A 20302-nucleotide genomic window follows, 5' to 3' on the forward strand; every position below is an offset into this window, starting at 1 on the left:
AAGCCATCCCCCCAGCCTGCATGGGAAGCAGGGCTACTCCACCCCTGCAGAGCTGGAAAGGGCTGGGCCCTTTTCTCTCCTCCTGGGCCTCCCGCCTATCCACTAGAAACTTCTGGTCTGCTTCAGCCACATAAAAGGCTCTGTCCGGCCGGGCGCGGTGACTCATGCCTGTAATCCCAGCACTTTGGGAGGCCGAGGCGGGCAGATCACGAGGTCAGGAGATTGAGACCATAGTGAAACCCCGTCTCTACTGAAAATACAAAAAATTAGCTAGGTGCAGTGGCGGGCGCCTGTAGTCCCAGCTACTCGGGAGGCTGAGACAGGAGAATGGCGTGAACCCGGGAGGCGGAGCTTGCAGTGAGCCGAGATAGCGCCACTGCACTCGAGCTTGGGCGACAGAGCCAGACTCCATCTCAAAAAAAAAAAGGCTCTGTCCATCCTTCTGCAGAAGTCTGTCATCCCTTGTTGCACAGCTACATTTGAAGTGACTCAAGAGAAAAAGGGACCGCATCCCAGGGCTAGATCTCCTACATTATCCTGAGTCCATTCCTTCTGAATTCCTATAGTAAATTTCTGTAGTATTAAAATTTAAACATTCATTTTTCAGGCCTGGCGTAGTGGCTCATGCCTGTAATCCCAGCACTTTGTGAGGCTCAGGCAGGCGGATCATTTGAGCTCAGGAGCTTGAGACCTGCCTGGGTAACATAGTGAAATACCACCTCTAATAAAAATAAAATAAAAATTAGCCAGGCATGGTGGCATACACCTGTAGTCCCAGCTACTCAGAAGGCTGAGGTGAGAGGATGACTTGAGCCTGGGAGGTCGAGACTGCAGTGAGCTGTGATTGCACCACTGCACTCCAGCCTGGACAACAGAGTGAGACCCTATCTCAAACAAATGAACAAAAAACATACCTTTTTTATCTTGTATTTTTAACCTTTCTTTCTATACTTATTCCTTTCCTACAACTAGAAACACGTTCACATATATTTCATATTAAAAACATACCTTCCCCATCTTCTACCCTAGATCTTCTTCTTCTTCTTCTTTCACCCTAGAACCTTATCTATCAATCACCCTCTCAACAGCTTCTCTTTACAGTCAAAGTCCTTGAAAGAACCGCTTATGTTTGCTGTCTCAACCCACCTTCACCTTTCAATACAATGTGACCAGCTATCCACCTGCGTTCCTCCATGGAAGCTCGCGTGGCAAAGCTCACAACCAAGACCAGCTTTCCACCTGCGTTCCTCCATGGAAACCCGCGTGGCAAGGCTCACAACCAGTGAACTTCTAAGTGTCAAAAATACTGGATGCTTTTCAGTTCTCTTCCTCTGGAGTTTTCTGTGGCTTTTGAGACTTTGGATCAAACCTTCAGTCCTGAAACGGTTTCCTCCTTTAACTTCCGAAACTGCTAGCAGAATCATTTCTCTAACAAGCCTATCTGATCATGTCACTTTCTTGCTTGAAACAGGAGAATGAGGAAAGAAGATGGATGGCTGACCAAAAAAATAAATAAATAAATATACATATGGCCAAGAACGATACATGAAAATATACTCAGCTTCATACATAATTAAAGAAATCTAAATTAAAATATGCAGAATGCCAAGTTTTACTTACCAAACTGACAAAGATTTCAAAGTTTAATCCTATTTGGTGTTACCGTGTGTTGACATTTTAGGACAAATAATTGGGCAACCTCTATCCAAATGCTCATGCCCAAACCTTTGCCCTAGCAATTCCACTTTTAGAATTTTATCAAGATGCTGAGGTGAGCGGATCACGAGGTCAGGAGATCGAGACCACTCTGGCTAACACTGTGAAACCCCATCTCTACTAAAAATACAAAAAAATTGGCCGGGCGTGGTGGCGGGCACCTGTAGTCCCAGCTACTCGGGAGGCTGAGGCAGGAGAATAGCGTGAACCCAGGAGGCAGAGCTTGCAGTGAGCGGAGATCTTGCCACTGCACTCCAGACTGGGCGACAAAGTGGGACTCCGTCTCAAAAAAAGAAAAAAAAAAATTTTATTAAGATGTACAGTATACACAAGGATGTCCACTACAACATTTTTTGTTATAGCAAACAAAAAAACAAAAAATCTAAATGTTCATCACCAGAGATCTGATAATGATTCACCCTTATAATGGAATTGTATAAAAGAATTAAAAAGAATGAGGTGGATCTGGTCATGTGGAAAGATCTCCAAGATGTATCGAAAGAGAAATAGCAAGTTTTAGAAGAGTAATGAATCATATGATCCCAACTAAGTGTACAAATGCTGTACGTGTGTGTGTACACACACACACACACACACGCAGAGAAATGTTCTAAAATAATATACAAGACAATGTCAGTCTTGAACATCAATAAGGAAATGAATCTACAGCATTGTGGTGAAGGAGCTTTTGTTCCTTACTATACGCTTCTCTGAATTGTTTCAATCGTTTACTATGAGAATGCGGTTCTTTTACATTAAAAAGGTTAGTAAAGAGTCCAGCTTTCCTCCTCTGATCCATCTTTTTTTAAAGTAAATTAAATTTATTTATTTGAGACATAGTTTCACTCTGTCGCCCAGGCTGTAGCGCAATCTTGGCTCACTGCAACCTCTGCCAGCCGGGTTCAAGAGATCCTCCTGCCTCAGCCTCCTGAGTAGCTGGGATTACAGATGTGCTCCATTACGTCTAGCAAATTTTTGTATTTTTAGTAGAGACGGTGTTTCGCCATGCTGGCCAGGGCTCTGGTCTTGAACTCCTGATCTCAGATGATCTGCCTGCCTTGGCCTCCCAAAGTGCTGAGATTACAGGTGTGAGACACCATGCCCGGCTAATTCTATTTTTAATTGTATATTTTTAGTGACAGAGGTCTCACCATGTTGACCAGAGTGGTCTCAAACTTCTGGCCTCAAGTGATCCTCCCACCTCAGCCTTCCAAAGTGCTGGGATTACAAGTGTGAGCCACTGTGCCTGGCCTGAATTATTTTTTATAACTGCAGTGTGAATCTACAGTTACTTCAATTTTTAAAAAATCTGTATGTCCACAAATAGATTTTATCGTACTTTATAAAAAGTCAGGAATGAGATAAAGATGCCCATGATGACATTATTTAACAATATCCCACAGGCCATAGCCAATGTACTAAGAAAAGTTAAGATAAATTTTAAAAGCAAAACACAAATATTATTTGATAACATGATTGTCAATCTAGAATACAGAATAATCAATTTAAAAAACTCAAGATTAATGGGATTTAGAAAGGTAGCTGGATATGAAACCAATATTAGAAAATCAGTTACTCTTCTAAAACTCGCTATTTCTCTTTCAATACATCTTGGAGATCTTTCCACATGACCAGATCCACCTCATTCTTTTTAATTCTTTTATACAATTCCATTATAAGGGTGAATCATTATCAGATCTCTGGTGATGAACATTTAGATTTTTTGTTTTTTTGTTTGCTATAACAAAAAATGTTGTAGTGGACATCCTTGTGTATACTGTACATCTTAATAAAATTTTTTTTTTCTTTTTTTGAGACGGAGTCCCACTTTGTCGGGACTTTCCTATGTGACAGCAGGACATGTCCCCCTCATTTTTTTGCCAGCACATATTTTTCTGTCACCAGACTTATCCTTTGCTAATATTAATAAGGTAGATGCTGGGCACGATGGCTCACACCTGTAATCCCAGCACTTCGGGAGGCCAAGGTGGGAGGATCATTTGAGCTCACGTGTTCAAAATCAGCCTGGGCAACAAAGCAAGACCATGTCTCAATTTTTTGAAAAATATTTTCTCAAAAAAGGGCCAGATGCAGTGGCTCACACCTGTAATACCAGCACTTTGGGAGGCCAACGCTGGCAGATTACCTGAGGTCAGGAGTTCGAGACCAGCCTGACCAACATGGAGAAACCCCGTCTCTACTAAAAATACAAAATTAGCTGGGTGTGGTGGCACATGCCTGTAATCCCAGTTACTAGGGAGGCTGAGGCAGGAGAATCACTTGAATCTGGGAGGTGGAGGTTGCAGTGAGCTGAGATCACGCCACTGCACTCCAACCTGGGCAACAAGAGCAAAACTCCATCTCAAAAAAAAAAAAAAAGGAAAAAAAGAATAAGGTAGAGAAATAAAGATATAGCAGACAGTATGTTAAGAAAAATGGATAAAACACTGCAAGAAGCTTGATAAAAACAGTAAAAAATATCGGCCTTATCTCCTTCATGCATGTTGGCTTTTGGAAACAGAGCGGCAGGTGCCAATGGCTTGGAATGGAGAGAGGCAGACTCCATCTGCCATATCAACATAGTCCATGCCCATAAGCCTTCTTCATTGCCAAACAGACATACACACAACTGGGGGTCTTCCTTACCATCTTGCCGCTGACTGTGGCCTCTAGAGAATCCACCAGTTCCGCTGTGACTCCAATAAGATTGTGGTAGTCGGCCTGGATCTTATTGTACCGTTTGAGGTACGTCATTGACCTACGTTCAGCTTCAACCAGCTGCTGGTGGAGCTGCTGCAACATTTCTAGGAAGACAGTTTATATTAAAATAAAAAAACAACATCAATAAAAATCCACAATATGAAAAATAATTGTATTCTTCTCAAAGAACTACCATACTTACTGTCAGAATGTTTTGTAGTAACAAACTTGACACCATTTGTGTTTCACACTTACTTCTATTTTATGCCACATTTATTTACATAGTGCTTTATAACCAACTGACTTAAAATTTCCTTTTCAGGAAGTTCAACTCAATCCTCATTGGGTTTCCTAAGAAAATTTATTCCCTTGACTGAATCTCATGCAATTTCTTTTAGTTCTCTATGTCTAAGAAAATAAACATTTCTAGGGCTGGTGGTGGCTCACGCCTGTAATCCCAACACTTTGGGAGGTGGAGGTGGGCAGATCACTTGAGGCCAAGAGTTGGAGACCAGCCTGGGCAACATGGTGAAACCCCATCTCTACTAAAAAAATACAAGAATTTGCCAGGCATGGTGGTGCTCGCCTATAATCCCAACTACTTAGGAGGCTGAGGCATGAGAATCACTTGAACCTGGGAGACAGCAGTTGTAGTGAGCCAAGATCGTGCCACTGCCCTCCAGCCTGGGCAACTGGGCAACAAAGCGAGACTTTGTCTCAAAAAAAAAAAGAAATGTTTTATTCTGTACTGAGCTCACAAAATGCCTAAATCAAACCTGTGTCTTTTTCTCTGTTTTTGTATTATGAAGTCGTCTAGGGGACAATTCATATCTGCAGGACGCTTCTTTATTTTAAATAAAACTTTGGGTTACTTGACTCATGCTAGGAAAAATAAGAATCCAGAAGAGATTCCATCATTCTGCCAGTTTGGTAAAGCATAAAACCACTCCTACCAGGCCTTAGAGCAAGTAGCTTGGAAGGCTCTAGGATTACCAGCTCGGAATCCCCCCATGGGCAGCCCTAAAGACACTGAAGCCAAGCCGCCCTGGTCTCGGCAGAAACAGGCAAATCTCCATCGGTGTTAGCACTTCTTTGCCCATACCACCTTCCCTCTTTCTTGAAGGACATTTTAGACGAAAGGAGGTAGCACTGCCCGCAAACCACAAGCCTGGCCAACATGGGGAAACCCGTCTCTACCAAACATACAAAAATTAGCGGGCATGGTGGCGCACTCTCGTAATCCCAGCTACTCGGGAGGCTGAGGCAGGACAATTGCTTGAACCTGGGAGGAGGAGGTTGCAGTGAGCCAAGATCATGCCACTGCACTCCAGGCTGGGCGACCAAGCCAGACTTCGTCTCAAAAAAAAAAAATTTGTTTCAGGTGGGGCATGGCGGCTCATACCTATAATCCCAGCACTTTGGGAAGCCGAGGCGGGTGAATTGCTTGAAGCCAGGAGTTCGAGACCAGCCTGACCAACATGGTGAAACCCCGTTTCTACTAAAAGTACAAAAATTAACTGGGCATGGTGGCACGCGCCTGTAATCCCAGCTACTCGGGTGGCTGAGGCACTAGAATGGCATGAACCCAGGAGGCAGAGGTTGCAGTGAGCCAAGATCACGCCACTGCACTCCAGCCTGGGCAACAGAACTGTCTCAAAAAAGTAAATAAATACAAATAAAGTTTTTCATATATATATAGTTCAAAATTAGATAAGCTAAAACTTCTAAAGATGAAAATTCTACAGATTACTATTCATAATCCCATATTGCAGTAGTAAGTATTGGAGAACATCTATGCAAACTTTCTCAACACAGACCAAGTGGTACATGATAAATCGAGTACCAAAACCCATTAGCTAGGCTCAGTGATCTCCGAAACCACCAATGTGAATGTCCCCAAAGCAGTCCCTCTGGACTGCACAAAGGAACCCTTTCCCCCAGAAGTTCATTCTGCAATTTACTAAACATAAAGAGATTATCTGTGGAACTTTTGCCTTGGGAATCCAGGATCAGAATTTACGACAATTTCAAAGTGTGGCACATCTCAGGGATAAAAGGCCGAACTGCCTGCAGCCTATTGGAAACAGAGAAGCAGGTAATAGGGCTGAAATGTTTGTGACCATTTTCAAATACAGTCAGCACTCCATAACCATGGGTACTGCATCTATGGATTCAACCACTTCAGGTCAAAAATATTCGGGAAAAAAGCACCTGTACTGAACACATACAGACTTTTTTTTTCATATCATTTTCATGTCATAAACAAAACGGTATAACAACAATATACACAGAATTTACACTGCATTAGGTATAGGTAATCCAGAGATGATTTAATGTATATGGGAGGACGTGTGTAGGTTGTATGCAAATACCATGCCATTTTATATAAAGGACTTGAGCATCTGTGGACTTTGGTTATCTGTGGGGGTCCTGGAAGCAATCCCTATAGAAACTGAGGGACAAACGTATACTCTTTAGGAGGACAGCCTGCTGCCCAGAGACATCACCTCGCAGATACTTTAGCTACAAACAAGACCTGTCTGTGACTAGAAGCTATTTGGGTGACAGCTCAAACACATCAGCTTTATTTCAGAGCATTAAACAGGACTTTCTATTTTCTCTGTCAAAAGTTTTATGAGACAAGAACAGCTAAGCCAAGATGCCTTGCCATGCAAGACCTCAACTTCCTCTTCTTTTTTTTTTTTTTTTTTTTTTGAGATGGAGTCTAGCTTTGTCACCATGCCAGACTTTGGTGCAATCACAGCTCGCTGCAACTCCTGGGCTCAAACCATTCTCCCATCTCAGCCTCCTGAGTAGCTGGGACTTCAGATGGGCATCGCTGCACTTGCTTAATTTTTTTTTAGTTTTTGTAGCAATAGGGTCTCACCATGTTGGCCAGGCTGGTCACAAACTCCTGGCCTCAAGCTATCCTCCCACCTCAGCCTCCCACAGTGCTGGGATTACGGGCATGAGCCGCCAGGCCTAGTGGCAAGACCTCAACTTTTAATGGAGATGTCTTATTATAACCTTCATGTTATTTTAATAAAACCATCTTAGTCATGCCAGTGAATTTTACTGAGACTCTTCATATCCCAAACTACTGACATAACAGTGATGTAAATCTCTCCCCCATCACTGAGGCTTTCTTTTCTAACCTTTCTACTTCACTTAGGGCACTGCATTTTTTTTTTTTTTTAAGGGTAAATGAGATTTTAATTGGCTGCTCAAGACAAAATGATCAACTTTTAAATATGGAATTGTTTTTCTCACCCACTATGAAAAGCTAAAATTAACTCCTCTGTCTTTATAATGATATACTCTTTCCTGTTTTTATTCAGATAAAAATTCTCTTTGCTACTTTGCTAATCCACAGATACTGGATGAAGAAAGTTACAATATAACTTATGAATATGAGTCATTATTTTTAAAAATACTGTTTAGGGCTCCAAACTCCAGAAAAATGATCAACTGCTCATTTTCTGAAAGGGTTGAATCAATTCATGCTAGAAATGCCAAAAGATACTATTTCTGTATCCTTTTTAAGTGACTAGGTAAAAATAATAATCCGATGTTACTATATAGTCAACCTGTTTTTATTCCATACAACATTTCAAACGTAATTCCTTTTGAGAGAAGTTTCTGCTGCAAGTACCTTTCTTTCCTTCTTTAAAAGCTTACGGCAATCTCACTTTAGGCATGAAAACTTCCTATCAAGATATACAGAACAATGATATCACATAACCAGTTCATTTAAAACAATGCCTGAGTCTAGAATTAAATTAAACTGGGGGCATGTCTGTGCCTTTGGTTACTGCAGCCTTAGCTGCAGGATGAGGAGACAAGGGGGTGACAAATGACTCTCATGCCTGGGCCCAAAATGCGAATCTCCAGTCTCCATAGCAACACCGCATTACAGAGTTCACTCCGCCACAGACACACTTTGCTTGTGAGACTCAAATCCACAGCCATTCTGCTTGGCTTCCAGAAAACTCAGTTAAAATCAACCCTAAAGAAGGCTTAAAAACTCGTCTCCTTACTGAAATTCCAACATTAAAAACCTGTAGAGAAACACAGCTCTTTTATTTGCATTCCCCTTCCCATGTTTACTTGATCTGCAAAACTGGGCCACTTACCAGATTGACACAATGCTCCCAGAAAAAAGCTATGCTCAAAAACTGAAGTGTATGCTAGTGGCACATGAGCTGCAGAAACTCAGGAACCAGGGAGAAGTCTCTTACCACCTTCCCGCCCCCACTGCCTGGGAGTCCAAAGCTAGTTCAGAACAGCGACTTGGCAGATTTAACTAACAACTAAGGCAGTTCTCTAGGGTCCAGGGATGCAGGGTGTGGTGGTGGTTTTAAAATGCCTGCAGTCTTTGACACAACCTCCTTCCCATCAAGAAGAGGGATGTAATCTTTCTCTGAAGGTGAGGGGGCCTAAGTAATTCACTTGCATGAAACAGAATGCAGTAGAAATGACTGACTTCCTTCAGAGGCTGGGTTAGAAAGAATGATACAGCTTCCTCCTGGCTCTCTCTGGGGACATTCATCCTTGGAACCCAGGCAACATGCCTGGAGGAAGCCCAGGCCACAAGGAAAGGCCACAGAGGTGTTTTCGTCAAGGGCCTCTGCTGAGACCCCAGGTGAGAGCCAGCACCGACCACCACTCTGCGTATGAGTGCCTGGAGTTGGCCCCACCCCGCTCCACCTGACTGCAAAGGAGAGACATGCTGGGGGAGAACAGCTTCACTGGGCCCACAGCTCCCAGACCATGCAGGCTCATCACCACCATTGTAAGTGAATGTCGTTGTTTTGTGCCACCAAGTCGGGATGGTCTGTCAGGCAGTAATGGAACAGTGGGCTGAGGTGCATTTCCAGGAGCTGCAGGGTGAGATCCAAATTCCCAGCCCAGTTGAAGATACTAGCTGTGTTGGATGTGAGTAAACTGGCCCGCGATGCATCCTGGCCAAGGCCTGGGCCCAGGTTAGAACTGAGAGAGCGGGCCTGCAGGGCTGAGGATGCAGACTGGGACTCTTCCTCCACATACTGTGCTGGGGGCAGGGCAACCTTGGGGAGCTCCAAGACTTACGGTGCTCCTGTGACCCTTGGAGCAGTCTAGGTTGATCCCGTGGGGCCACATCTGTAGCCCTGCCCCTCCATGAAGGGTCAGCAGGGCCTGTCCCCTCTGAGGGACAGAAGGGTCAGCATGGCTGGCAGAACCAGTAGCACACTTAGAATGGCTGAGCTGGGGATGCCTGAGGCTACCAAGAGCGAAACCAAGCATCCAAAGCCTTCTCAAAGGCTGACGCTGCCAAAGCCATCTTGAGTGACAAACCCAAACCCAAGCTCTCCCTGAGGTTGACAAATCCCATTGCTCAACTGCCAACTCCCTGGTGAGCAAAGAGCTAAATAATTTACTAATTAATGCTTCCTTTCTTTAAAAGAGTTTCATTCCCTAAAAAGAAACAGGAAAAAGCAATGGCAGGAAGTTCTGAAATCCTCTCTGACATGACTCTGCTTTGAAAGGGCAAATGTGCTGGTGAATGGAACAAGATCTCCTGTAGTCACACTCCACCTGCTGGGAACTGAGGGTTCTGCCATCAATATTCACCAGAAGGATGACACGCCATCACAGGCCCTTCCCAGCATCATCATTTAAGCAGCTTTCACAATGTAGTATCAAAGGCAAAACTGAGGCACAGTGCCCCAGCTGTGGCCACCAACTTCATATTAACTATACTTTTTCTCACCTTACTCAAAACTGAATAGTTCTGGTAAAAATGATTGACCATGGAAAAATAACACTTTATGCTACAAACGGAAGGCTGGAATTCCTACTTTGGAACGGAAAATGCTTGATAAGAATGGGTACTCCGGCCGGGCGCGGTGGCTCAAGCCTGTAATCCCAGCACTTTGGGAGGCCGAGACGGGCGGATCACGAGGTCAGGAGATCGACACCATCCTGGCTAACACGGTGAAACCCCGTCTCTACTAAAAAATACAAAAAAACTAGCCGGGCGAGTTGGCGGGTGCCTGTAGTCCCAGCTACTCGGGAGGCTGAGGCAGGCGAATGGCGTAAACCCGGGAGGCGGAGCTTGCAGTGAGCTGAGATCCGGCCACTGCACTCCAGCCCGGGCGACAGAGCAAGACTCCGTCTCAAAAAAAAAAAAAAAAAAAAAAAAGGAATGGGTACTCCATATGTCTTCAAAGACCCCAGTTGACCAGTTCAAGGTAAAAGTTAAACATATTAAAATAATTAAAATAAATTAAACTAAAAGAATTCTCTCCTTATCCAAGCTGCCCTATGCCTTCTAGGGAAAATGTGTTGCTGTTGCAATTACTTCCCTTTGGGACATTATTGGATTCTCTTCATTTGCCCAAAGCTTAGCTATCGGATGTGCAAGGCGAAGCTAACAATACTGGCCCCCGTGAAAATGGGCCTCAAGGAACTGCAAATCAACATGACTGCAAAGCCTTTCATAAATATTTAGACTCTTAAAGCCAAAATCACTGACGGTAGGGACGGGAGGCGAGCAAGATGGCGCAGACGCAGGGCACCCGGAGGAAAGTCTGTTACTACTACGACGGGGATGTTGGAAATTACTACTACGGACAAGGCCACCCAATGAAGCCTCACCGAATCCGCATGACTCATAATTTGCTGCTCAACTATGGTCTCTACCGAAAAATGGAAATCTATCGCCCTCACAAAGCCAATGCTGAGGAGATGACCAAGTACCATAGTGACGACTACATTAAATTCTTGCGCTCCATCCGTCCAGATAACATGTCGGAGTACAGCAAGCAGATGCAGAGATTCAACGTTGGTGAGGACTGTCCAGTATTCGACGGCCTGTTTGAGTTCTGTCAGTTGTCTACTGGTGGTTCTGTGGCAAGTGCTGTGAAACTTAATAAGCAGCAGACGGACATCGCTGTGAATTGGGCTGGGGGCCTGCACCATGCAAAGAAGTCTGAGGCATCTGGCTTCTGTTACGTCAATGATATCGTCTTGGCCATCCTGGAACTGCTAAAGTATCACCAGAGGGTGCTGTATATTGACATTGATATTCACCATGGCGACGGCGTGGAAGAGGCCTTCTATACCACAGACCGGGTCATGACTGTGTCCTTTCATAAGTATGGAGAGTACTTCCCAGGAACTGGGGACCTGCGGGATATCGGGGCTGGAAAAGGCAAGTATTATGCTGTTAACTACCCGCTCCGAGATGGGATTGATGACGAGTCCTATGAGGCCATTTTCAAGCCGGTCATGTCCAAAGTAATGGAGATGTTCCAGCCTAGCGCGGTGGTCTTACAGTATGGCTCAGACTCCCTGTCTGGGGATCGACTAGGTTGCTTCAATCTAACCATCAAAGGGCACGCCAAGTGTGTGGAATTTGTCAAGAGCTTTAACCTGCCTATGCTGATGCTGGGAGGTGGTGGTTACACCATTCGTAATGTTGCCCGGTGCTGGACATACGAGACAGCTGTGGCCCTGGATACAGAGATCCCTAATGAGCTTCCGTACAACGACTACTTTGAATACTTTGGACCAGATTTCAAGCTCCACATCAGTCCTTCCAACATGACTAACCAGAACACGAATGAGTACCTGGAAAAGATCAAACAGCGGCTCTTTGAGAACCTTAGAATGCTGCCGCATGCACCTGGAGTCCAAATGCAGGCGATTCCTGAGGACGCCATCCCTGAGGAGAGTGGTGATGAGGACGAAGAAGACCCTGACAAGCGCATCTCGATCTGCTCCTCCGACAAACGAATTGCCTGTGAGGAAGAGTTCTCCGATTCTGAAGAGGAGGGAGAGGGGGGCCGCAAGAACTCTTCCAACTTCAAAAAAGCCAAGAGAGTCAAAACAGAGGATGAAAAAGAGAAAGACCCAGAGGAGAAGAAAGAAGTCACAGAAGAGGAGAAAACCAAGGAGGAAAAGCCAGAAGCCAAAGGGGTCAAGGAGGAGGTCAAGTTGGCCTGAACAGACCTCTCCAGCTCTGGCTTCCTGCTGAGTCCCTCACCTTTCTCCCCCAACCCCTCAGATTTTATATTTTCTATTTCTCTGTGTATTTATATAAAAATTTATTAAATATAATATCCCCAGGGACAGAAACCAAGGCCCTGAGCCCAGGGCAGCTGTGCTGGGTGAACTCTTCCAGGGGCCACGTTGCCACCCATTCTTCCCCAGTTCTTAACTTTGAACCATAAAGGGTGCCAGGTCTGGGCGAAAGGGATGCTTTTATGCAACCATAAGACAAAATCCTGAAATGCGAAGTGCCTGCTTAGTAGCTTTGGAAAGGTGCCCTTATTGAATATTCTAGAAGGGGTGGCTGGGTCTTCAAGGATCTCCTGTTCTTTTCAGGCTCCTAAGGTAACATCAGCCATTTTTAGATTGGTTCTGTTTTCATACCTTCCCACTGGCCTCAAGTGAGCCAAGAAACACTGCCTGCCCCCTGTCTTCTCCTAATTCTGCAGGTGGAGGTTGCTAGTCTAGTTTCCTTTTTGAGATAATAACTATTTTCATTTTTGTGAGCCTCTTGTAATAAAATGGTACATTTCTAAAAAAAAAAAAAAAAAAAAAAAAAAGCCAAAATCACGAATTCTCTCCATCTTTGCGCCGATCTTACTACTTAAAACCTGAACTGGCAAAGTTGTTTTTAGACAAATTTAAATCTAGATGATTTACCTTTGTTACTTTGTCCATTCTCCTTCTGGGATGAAAAGGAAGTTCAGGAAAACAGGCATTCAGGGAACAGTACTTGGGGTATCGGACATCCTGCGGCCAGCGTGAGAAAGCACCGCAGCATGGTGAAACAGAGTTCTCGGGGCGGGAGGGCCAGCTCCACCTGTCGCTATAAATAGCTAAGCAACTTCTCCATACTCACCGGACTCACTCCCAAACAAGTCCTCTTCTCCCCATCTCAATTATCACTGTCTGAATTCAAGTCTTACACTATTTCAACAGTCTCCTATCCCCTTCCTATCCCCTTCCAAAGGCCTTCCCCACTGCTACCAAGCCATTCTACTAAAAATGGAAATCTGATTTTATACATACTTCAACTCTAACTTCAATTGAAAGCTTGATCCTAAGGAAACTGATATTGAGGTGAAAACAGCATAGCACACTGTTGCTAAGACCACGGACGCTGGAGCCAGACTGCCTGGGTTCAAATCTCAGCTCCCACATGTCTGGCTGCATGACTGAAGGCAGTTACTTAACATGTTTCTTTTCCCTTAATTTGTCTTAAACTTTTCCTCAATTTTTTGGTAACAGTTTTATTCACATACTATACAATTCACCTATTTAAAGTGTACGTTTCAGGCCAGGCGTGGTGGTTCACGCCTGTAATCCCAGCACTTTGGGAGGCCGAGGCGGGTGGATCACAAGGTCAGGAGATTGAGACCATCCTGGCTAACACGGTGAAACCCCGTCTCTACTAAAAATACAAAAAATTAGCCAGGCACGGTGGCTCACGCCTGTAATCCCAACACTTTGGGAGGCCAAGGCTGATGGATCACAAGGTCAGGAGACTGAAACCATCCTGGCTAACACGGTGAAACCCCATCTGTACTAAAAATACAAAAAAAAAAAAAAAATTAGCCAGGTATGGTGGCGGTCGCCTGTCGTCCCAGCCACTCAGGAGGCTGAGGAAGGAGAACGGCGTGAACCCGGGAGGCGAAGCTTGCAATGAGCGGATATCGTGCCACTGCACTACAGCCTGGGCTACAGAGTGAGACTCTGTCTCAAAAAAAGAAAAAATGCACAAATTAGCCAGGGGTGGTTGCGGGTGCCTGTAATCCCAGTTACTCGGGAGGCTGAGGCAGGAGAATCACTTGAACCCGTGGAGGTGGAGTTTGCAGTGAGCCGAGATCGCGCCATTTCCCTCCAGCCTGGGCGGCAAGAGCAAAACTCTGACTCAATAAATAAACAAATAAATAAATAAATAAAGCGTACATTTCAGTGGTTTTCAGAGTTGTGCAACTATCACTACAATCAATTTTAGAACATTTTCATCATCCTCCAAAAGAAACCCTGTACTCACTGGCAGTTACTCCCATTTTCCCTGCTCTCCCCAGCCCCTGGCAACCACTGATCTACTTTCCGTCTCTCCAGATTTGCCTCTTTTGGACAAGTTATGAATAGAGTCATATAATACCTGGTCCCTGCCACTGGCTTCTTTCAGTGAGCATAACGCTTTCAAGGATCATTCATGTTACAGCATGAATCAGTGCTTCATTCCTTTTTATGGCTGGATAATATCAAATCATATTCCATCACTTGGATAACACCACAGTTTGTTTATACATTCATAAGACAATAGACATTTGGGTCGTTTGCATTTTTTGGTTATTATGAATAATGTTACTATGAACATTTGTGTACACGTTGTGGTGTGGACATACGTATGTTTTCATTTCTCTTGAGTATATAGCTAGGACTGCAATTCCTGGGTCATGTGGTAACTCTGTTTAAACCTCTGAGGGAACTCAACCTGCTTTTGAAGGCTATTTAATGATATGGGACAATGTTCTCTTCCTTTGATAAAAATACATAGAAATATACGCACACATACATTTACCTACATTTATTACAATTTGGGGGTATGTCTGTATCAAATACATTTCTGTACTTTCCAAATTTTCTATAAGTAATACAGTTGATTTTATAATCAGGAAGTAAAAAGTGATTTTTTGCAATACAACTGTTATTCTCCTGTTTAAAATGCTTCAAAGGCTCCTTATTCCTTATAGGACTTTGCATAAACCTTTATGACCTAGGCCCTGTCTAGTCTCTGAGTTTGTCTATGTCAATACTCTGCTCCAGCAATATCAAATTATTTTAGTTTCCCAGGCACTATCTCAGTGCCTTTGCACAGGCTGTTCCCTCTACCTGTAATTCCCATCCCTCCTGTGTTTGCCTCACAGACTCCCATTTTATTGTCCAAAGCTCCAATTTGGCTAAGAGAATTACACCTTGGCCTTTTCTTTATAACCCTAAATCCTAGAACAATATTTGACTCATAGTAGAAGCTTAATGTATTGAACTGAACTGCAAATATTTTCATGTAACAAGGAAAATATTAGAATGTTATTTATAGTGACCTGCTACATTTCAGCATATGCTTCAAAGCATGTAGAACAGGATGAAAGGTGGTAAGTACTTAAAAACTCTAATGCCAATAGCTAACAGTTATCAAGCACTTACTATATACTGGACTGTTTTTCACACAAGTTATATGTATTAACTTAATCTTCATAATCTTCCTATAAAATAGGTACTATGATTTTTTTTTATTCTTATTTTTTTGAGACAGGGTGTCACTATGTTGCCCAGGCTGAAGTTCAATGGCACGATCACAGCTCAATGCAGCCTCAACTTCCCAGGCTCAGGTGATTTGCCCACTTCAGTCTCCCCCAAATAGCTGGGACCACAGTCATGTGGACACTACTAGGCTCAGCTAACTTTTTGTACTTTTTGCAGAGGTGGGATTTTGCCATGCTGCCCATGCTGAGCTCAAACTCCTGGGCTCAAGTGATCCTCCCGCCTTAGCCTCCCAAAGTGCTGGGATTGCAGGTGTAAGTCACAGGGCCCAGTAAGGTACTGTTTTGAATATACTAATATATTATTAATATAACTAATATAATTTACCATGTAAATCATTTTGATTAGATTCTTAACATATTGGCACCCATAATTATTAAGCTGAGCTACTCTGGGCACACTGCCTATGGGGTAGCCCTGTTCCAAGAGGAGCAGTATCCAAAAAAAAAAAAATTAAGCCAAGAAATACTTTTTAAAAGCATGTTCAAATAATTTTAAGTCAAGTTGAAAAAGTTCTAGTTTCATTGAAAACTACTGTATATGAAACTCTAGGAAGAAAAAGGATTGGATATGCCAACATCATGGTATGTAGGTAAAGAGAAGAATTTAAACGAAAGCCTTAAGGATACACAGGCAGAGAGGAGAGCTGTAGATCAGTCTGTTTGGCTCAGGCCAGCCTAAGGAATTTGAAGACGGGCAACAGGGAAGGCTTAGGAAGCTCAAGAAGAAAAGCGGCATAGAATCCTAGTGACAAAAAAACCTCAATTAGGTCAAGAAAGTCAAATGCTTTGGAGTTAGAAAGGAAGCAGAAGGTATTATGTGGCAAAGTAGCTTATATTTTTCATGAAATAAAACAAAACAATCACCAATTTTATAATTCAAAACATTATGTTCTTGTTATGAAATAACTTTGGATACATTTTTATTCCAAATAAAAGGAGACACTTGTCTTTAAAGACTAATAACCTTTGGGAAATGAGTCTTCCACGGGTTGGGTGACCTAACGTTCTGCTCTTCCTGAAACAGGCTCTGTTTACACCTGTCACCCTGGTACTTTGTCCAGTTAGTGCCCCGTTTTACTCTCAAAAGTGTCCCAGTTTGAACTGGACTGTGGTGATACTGCACACCTCTGTGCATTTGCCAAAAAGCATTAAATTGTACACTTACCATGGGTAGATTTTACACCTCAATAAGTTATTTAAAAAGAAATCCCAATTTGAATGACAAGTTAGATGGTCACCCGATCCATATGCCATGGCCTGAAGGCCTTAAAAGTGGTTAAGAGGGCCGGGCGCGGTGGCTCAAGCCTGTAATCCCAGCACTTTGGGAGGCCGAGACGGGCGGATCACGAGGTCAGGAGATCGAGACCATCCTGGCTAACCCGGTGAAACCCCGTCTCTACTAAAAAATACAAAAAACTAGCCGGGCGAAGTGGCGGGCACCTGTAATCCCAGCTACTCGGGAGGCTGAGGCAGGAGAATGGCGTAAACCCGGGACACGGAGCTTGCAGTGAGCTGAGATCCGGCCACTGCACTCCAGCCTGAGCGACAGAGCAAGACTCCGCCTCAAAAAAAAAAAAAAAAAAAAAAAAAAAGTGGTTAAGTGATATTTTGCAAATGGACAATTATCCCAAGGAGTTCTTTTACAAGAAGACAAACTTTCTTTTCTACCAAGACAGCTTCTAGCCACATGACATCAAAATAAGACCTAGCCAAAAAGAAAGACTCAGAGACCTAATGATATAGAAGTTGATCTCTATAGGCCCTGCCACTAATGATTCTTTGATCTTGTAAATATGAAAGCAACACTATTAATTATCCCTATTTAATGAGGCAACCTAAGCCAGTGTGCCACTCTAAATAAAATCTGCTCTAAAACCATAGGTGGTCTCTATTTGCTTCAAAAGGATACATATATTGTTAAAAGCTTTGGCGTGTTGCTGGCTTTAAATACTAAAGCTAGAAACTTTTCCAACTTCAACTTTAACTCTGGAGTCCAGGAATCCTAAAGAAAAAAACAAGGGAACAAAAACACAAACATTAGATTACTAAGTACCAACAGTATCATCAAGTTGAGGTCATTGGGCCAAAAAACCCTGCACAGTGACTGAAACCAAAAGCAAAATGTCTTGCCAGTGATGTGAGGCTGTGAAAAACAGGTTTAGGACATTTGACCAACTCATTTATAGAAGATTCAAGTGTCCACAGTAGGAAGAAAAAATAGAGTTCTTTCATAAACAGGGAAAAAATAACCCTGAACATGATTTGAATATTTCACGTGATTTAAACACAGTCGTGACAAGGAACCTTATTAGGCTGCATACCAAAAATAGTTCAGTACAGTCTAGGCATGCACAGCACTGGGAGGCATAACATAAACAATTATCACTAAGTTACTGAGAGTTTCCCCAAGAAAGGGACTCATTTCCACAAACCTCATCTAGATAAGAAAAAAGGACAGAAGCTATTTTCTGCCACAAATACCCCATCATGTCAAGAATTATGATATAGTCTTAACACGATTTATCCTTTAAAAAGAAATTATTTATCTCAAATAATGCTTATTAAGAAGAAAAAATTAATGACTTAAATAAGAAAAAACATAACAAGTAACTATCTTTGTCTCAGGACAATTTTCCTTATACTCTTTATACAGAAATATCTTCTACCCAAACCAAGAAGTTCCACAAAAAAAGCAGCTAAGCCACGAAAAATGCATACCCACCATCCTCTTGGATACTGCCCCATGGCCCTTGGACCTTTCCATCCTTCTCCACTGTCTGCCTCTCCAGCTCTGCATCCTCCTCTGTGCCTCCCACCCCCACCCAATCATTCTAGCCAGTATGTCATCTGATTTCTGGAAAAAATACTGCCAGATGAACAGAAAGTTCTTTTTTTTTTTTTTTTTGAGACAGAGTCTTGCTTTGTTACCCAGGCTGGAGTGCAGTAGCTCAATCTCAGTTCACTATAACCTCCGCCACCAAGGTTCAAGCAACTCTCCTGCTTCAGCCTCCTGAGTAGCTGGGATTACAGGTGAGTGTCACCAAGCCTGGCTAATTTTTGTATTTTTTTTTTTGGTAGAGATGGGGTTTCACCATGCTGGCCAGGCTGGTCTCGAACTCCTGACCTCAAGTTATCCACCTGCCTTAGGCTTCCAAAGTGCTGGGATTACAGGAAAGAGCCCCCATGCCCAATCAGAGAGTTCTTATATTTTAAAAAAATTGTGTAATTCCCTTATACTGCATAACTTTGTTTATAACATGTGTGTTATTATGGATTGAACTGTGTTCCCTCAAAATACATGCTGAAATCCTAACCCCTGGTACCTCAGAACATGAGGTCATTGGGAATGGGGTCATTGCCGATGTAATTAAAGTTAAGACAAAGGTCACATTGGAGTAGGGTGGGTCCTTAATCCAATATGACTGGTATCCTACAAGAAGAAGAAAATTTAGACACAGACACAGAAGGAAGACGGCCATGTGATGATGGAGACAGAGACTGGAATGATGCTGCCACAGTCACAGAACACCTGGGGGTACCAGAAGCTGGGAGGGGAAAGGAAGGATCCTCCCCTAGGATTCAGGGGCAGCATAGCCCGGCCAACACCTTGATTTCAGATTTGTAGCCTCCAGAACTGTAAGACAATGAATGTCTGCTGTCTCAAGGCACCTGGCCTGTGGTACTCGGTTAGGGCAGCCCTAGGGAAATCACCCAAGTGCTACAACTCTAGGTAGTCTATGCTCAACCACACAGAGAAGAATCTCAGGAAAGGACTGCTACATCTCAAAAAACAAAACGAAATGCTTGGGACACGCACAATTCCAGTTAGATTGCTCTGTTGTTGACTACTATTTTGTATAACCAACAAATATGTGTTTTCAATGTAATTACTTACTTTATGATGCTCTGGTAATGACAGGGATGAGACTGAAATAAAGCCTCTCTGGACATGAGTCACTTATATTTTTTCTTGACCATTCTTACTTTTTCTGTGCTTTCAACTCGGAGAATAAGAACATTTCCGAGCTGGGCGTGGTGGCTCAATTTGTTAAACGAAGAGATGGTCAGAGACAGGAGGAAAATTAGAAGGACAATTAGAGCAAGGAAGCCAAGGAGTTTTTTTTTTGTTTTTGTTTTTTTTTTGAGACGGAGTCTTGCTCTGTCGCCCAGGCTGGAGCGCAGTGGCACAATCTTGGCTCACCCCAACCTCTGCCTCCCAAGTTCAAGAGATTCTCCTGCCTCAGCCTCTGGAGTAGCTGGGATAACAGGCATTAGCCACCATGCCTGGCTAATTTTTGTATTTTTAGTAGAGACGGGGTTTCACCATGTTGTCCAGGCTGGTCTGGAACTCCTGACCTCAGGTGATCCGCCCACCTTGGCCTCCCAAAGTGCTAGGATTAGAGGTGTGAGCCACCACATCTGGCCTAAATTTTTAATGTGTTAAAGAAATAAAAGAGAGGAAGGAATGAGAGACTATAAAAATGTTCCAGCAAATTTGAATAAACAACAACAACAAACTTCTAATAAAGAGTTAACTGAAATTACAAATGCAATGA

At 43.3% G+C, this 20302-nt stretch overlaps 2 protein-coding genes across 3 annotated transcripts in view; one reads left to right on the forward strand and one right to left on the reverse strand.

The window, feature by feature from the left end:
* The window catches only part of ARMC9 (armadillo repeat containing 9), a 188546-nt gene that overhangs the window by 145115 nt on the left and 23129 nt on the right, over positions 1–20302 (reverse strand). For both annotated transcript variants that reach the window (XM_033229873.1, XM_033229874.1), the window contains exons 6-8: positions 17656–17748; positions 13108–13132; positions 4363–4520 (exon numbers count right to left, since the gene is read on the reverse strand). In XM_033229873.1, coding sequence (XP_033085764.1) covers positions 4363–4520; positions 13108–13132; positions 17656–17748 — 276 coding nt within the window. The remainder of the gene's footprint in view (positions 1–4362; positions 4521–13107; positions 13133–17655; positions 17749–20302) is intronic.
* Positions 10930–12982, forward strand: LOC117094391 (histone deacetylase 1-like). Its single transcript, XM_033229875.1, has one exon. It carries the CDS (start codon positions 10954–10956, stop codon positions 12400–12402), a length of 1449 nt encoding a protein of 482 aa, XP_033085766.1. The 5' UTR covers positions 10930–10953; the 3' UTR covers positions 12403–12982.

Source organism: Trachypithecus francoisi, unplaced genomic scaffold (genome assembly GCF_009764315.1).
Source record: "Trachypithecus francoisi isolate TF-2019V2 unplaced genomic scaffold, Tfra_2.0 Lachesis_group13, whole genome shotgun sequence".
NCBI lineage: Eukaryota > Metazoa > Chordata > Mammalia > Primates > Cercopithecidae > Trachypithecus > Trachypithecus francoisi.

Excerpts from the sequence above, each read along its gene's own strand:
- LOC117094391 (XM_033229875.1), top strand. The coding sequence starts at position 10,954 with ATGGCGCAGACGCAGGGCACCCGGAGGAAAGTCTGTTACTACTACGAC.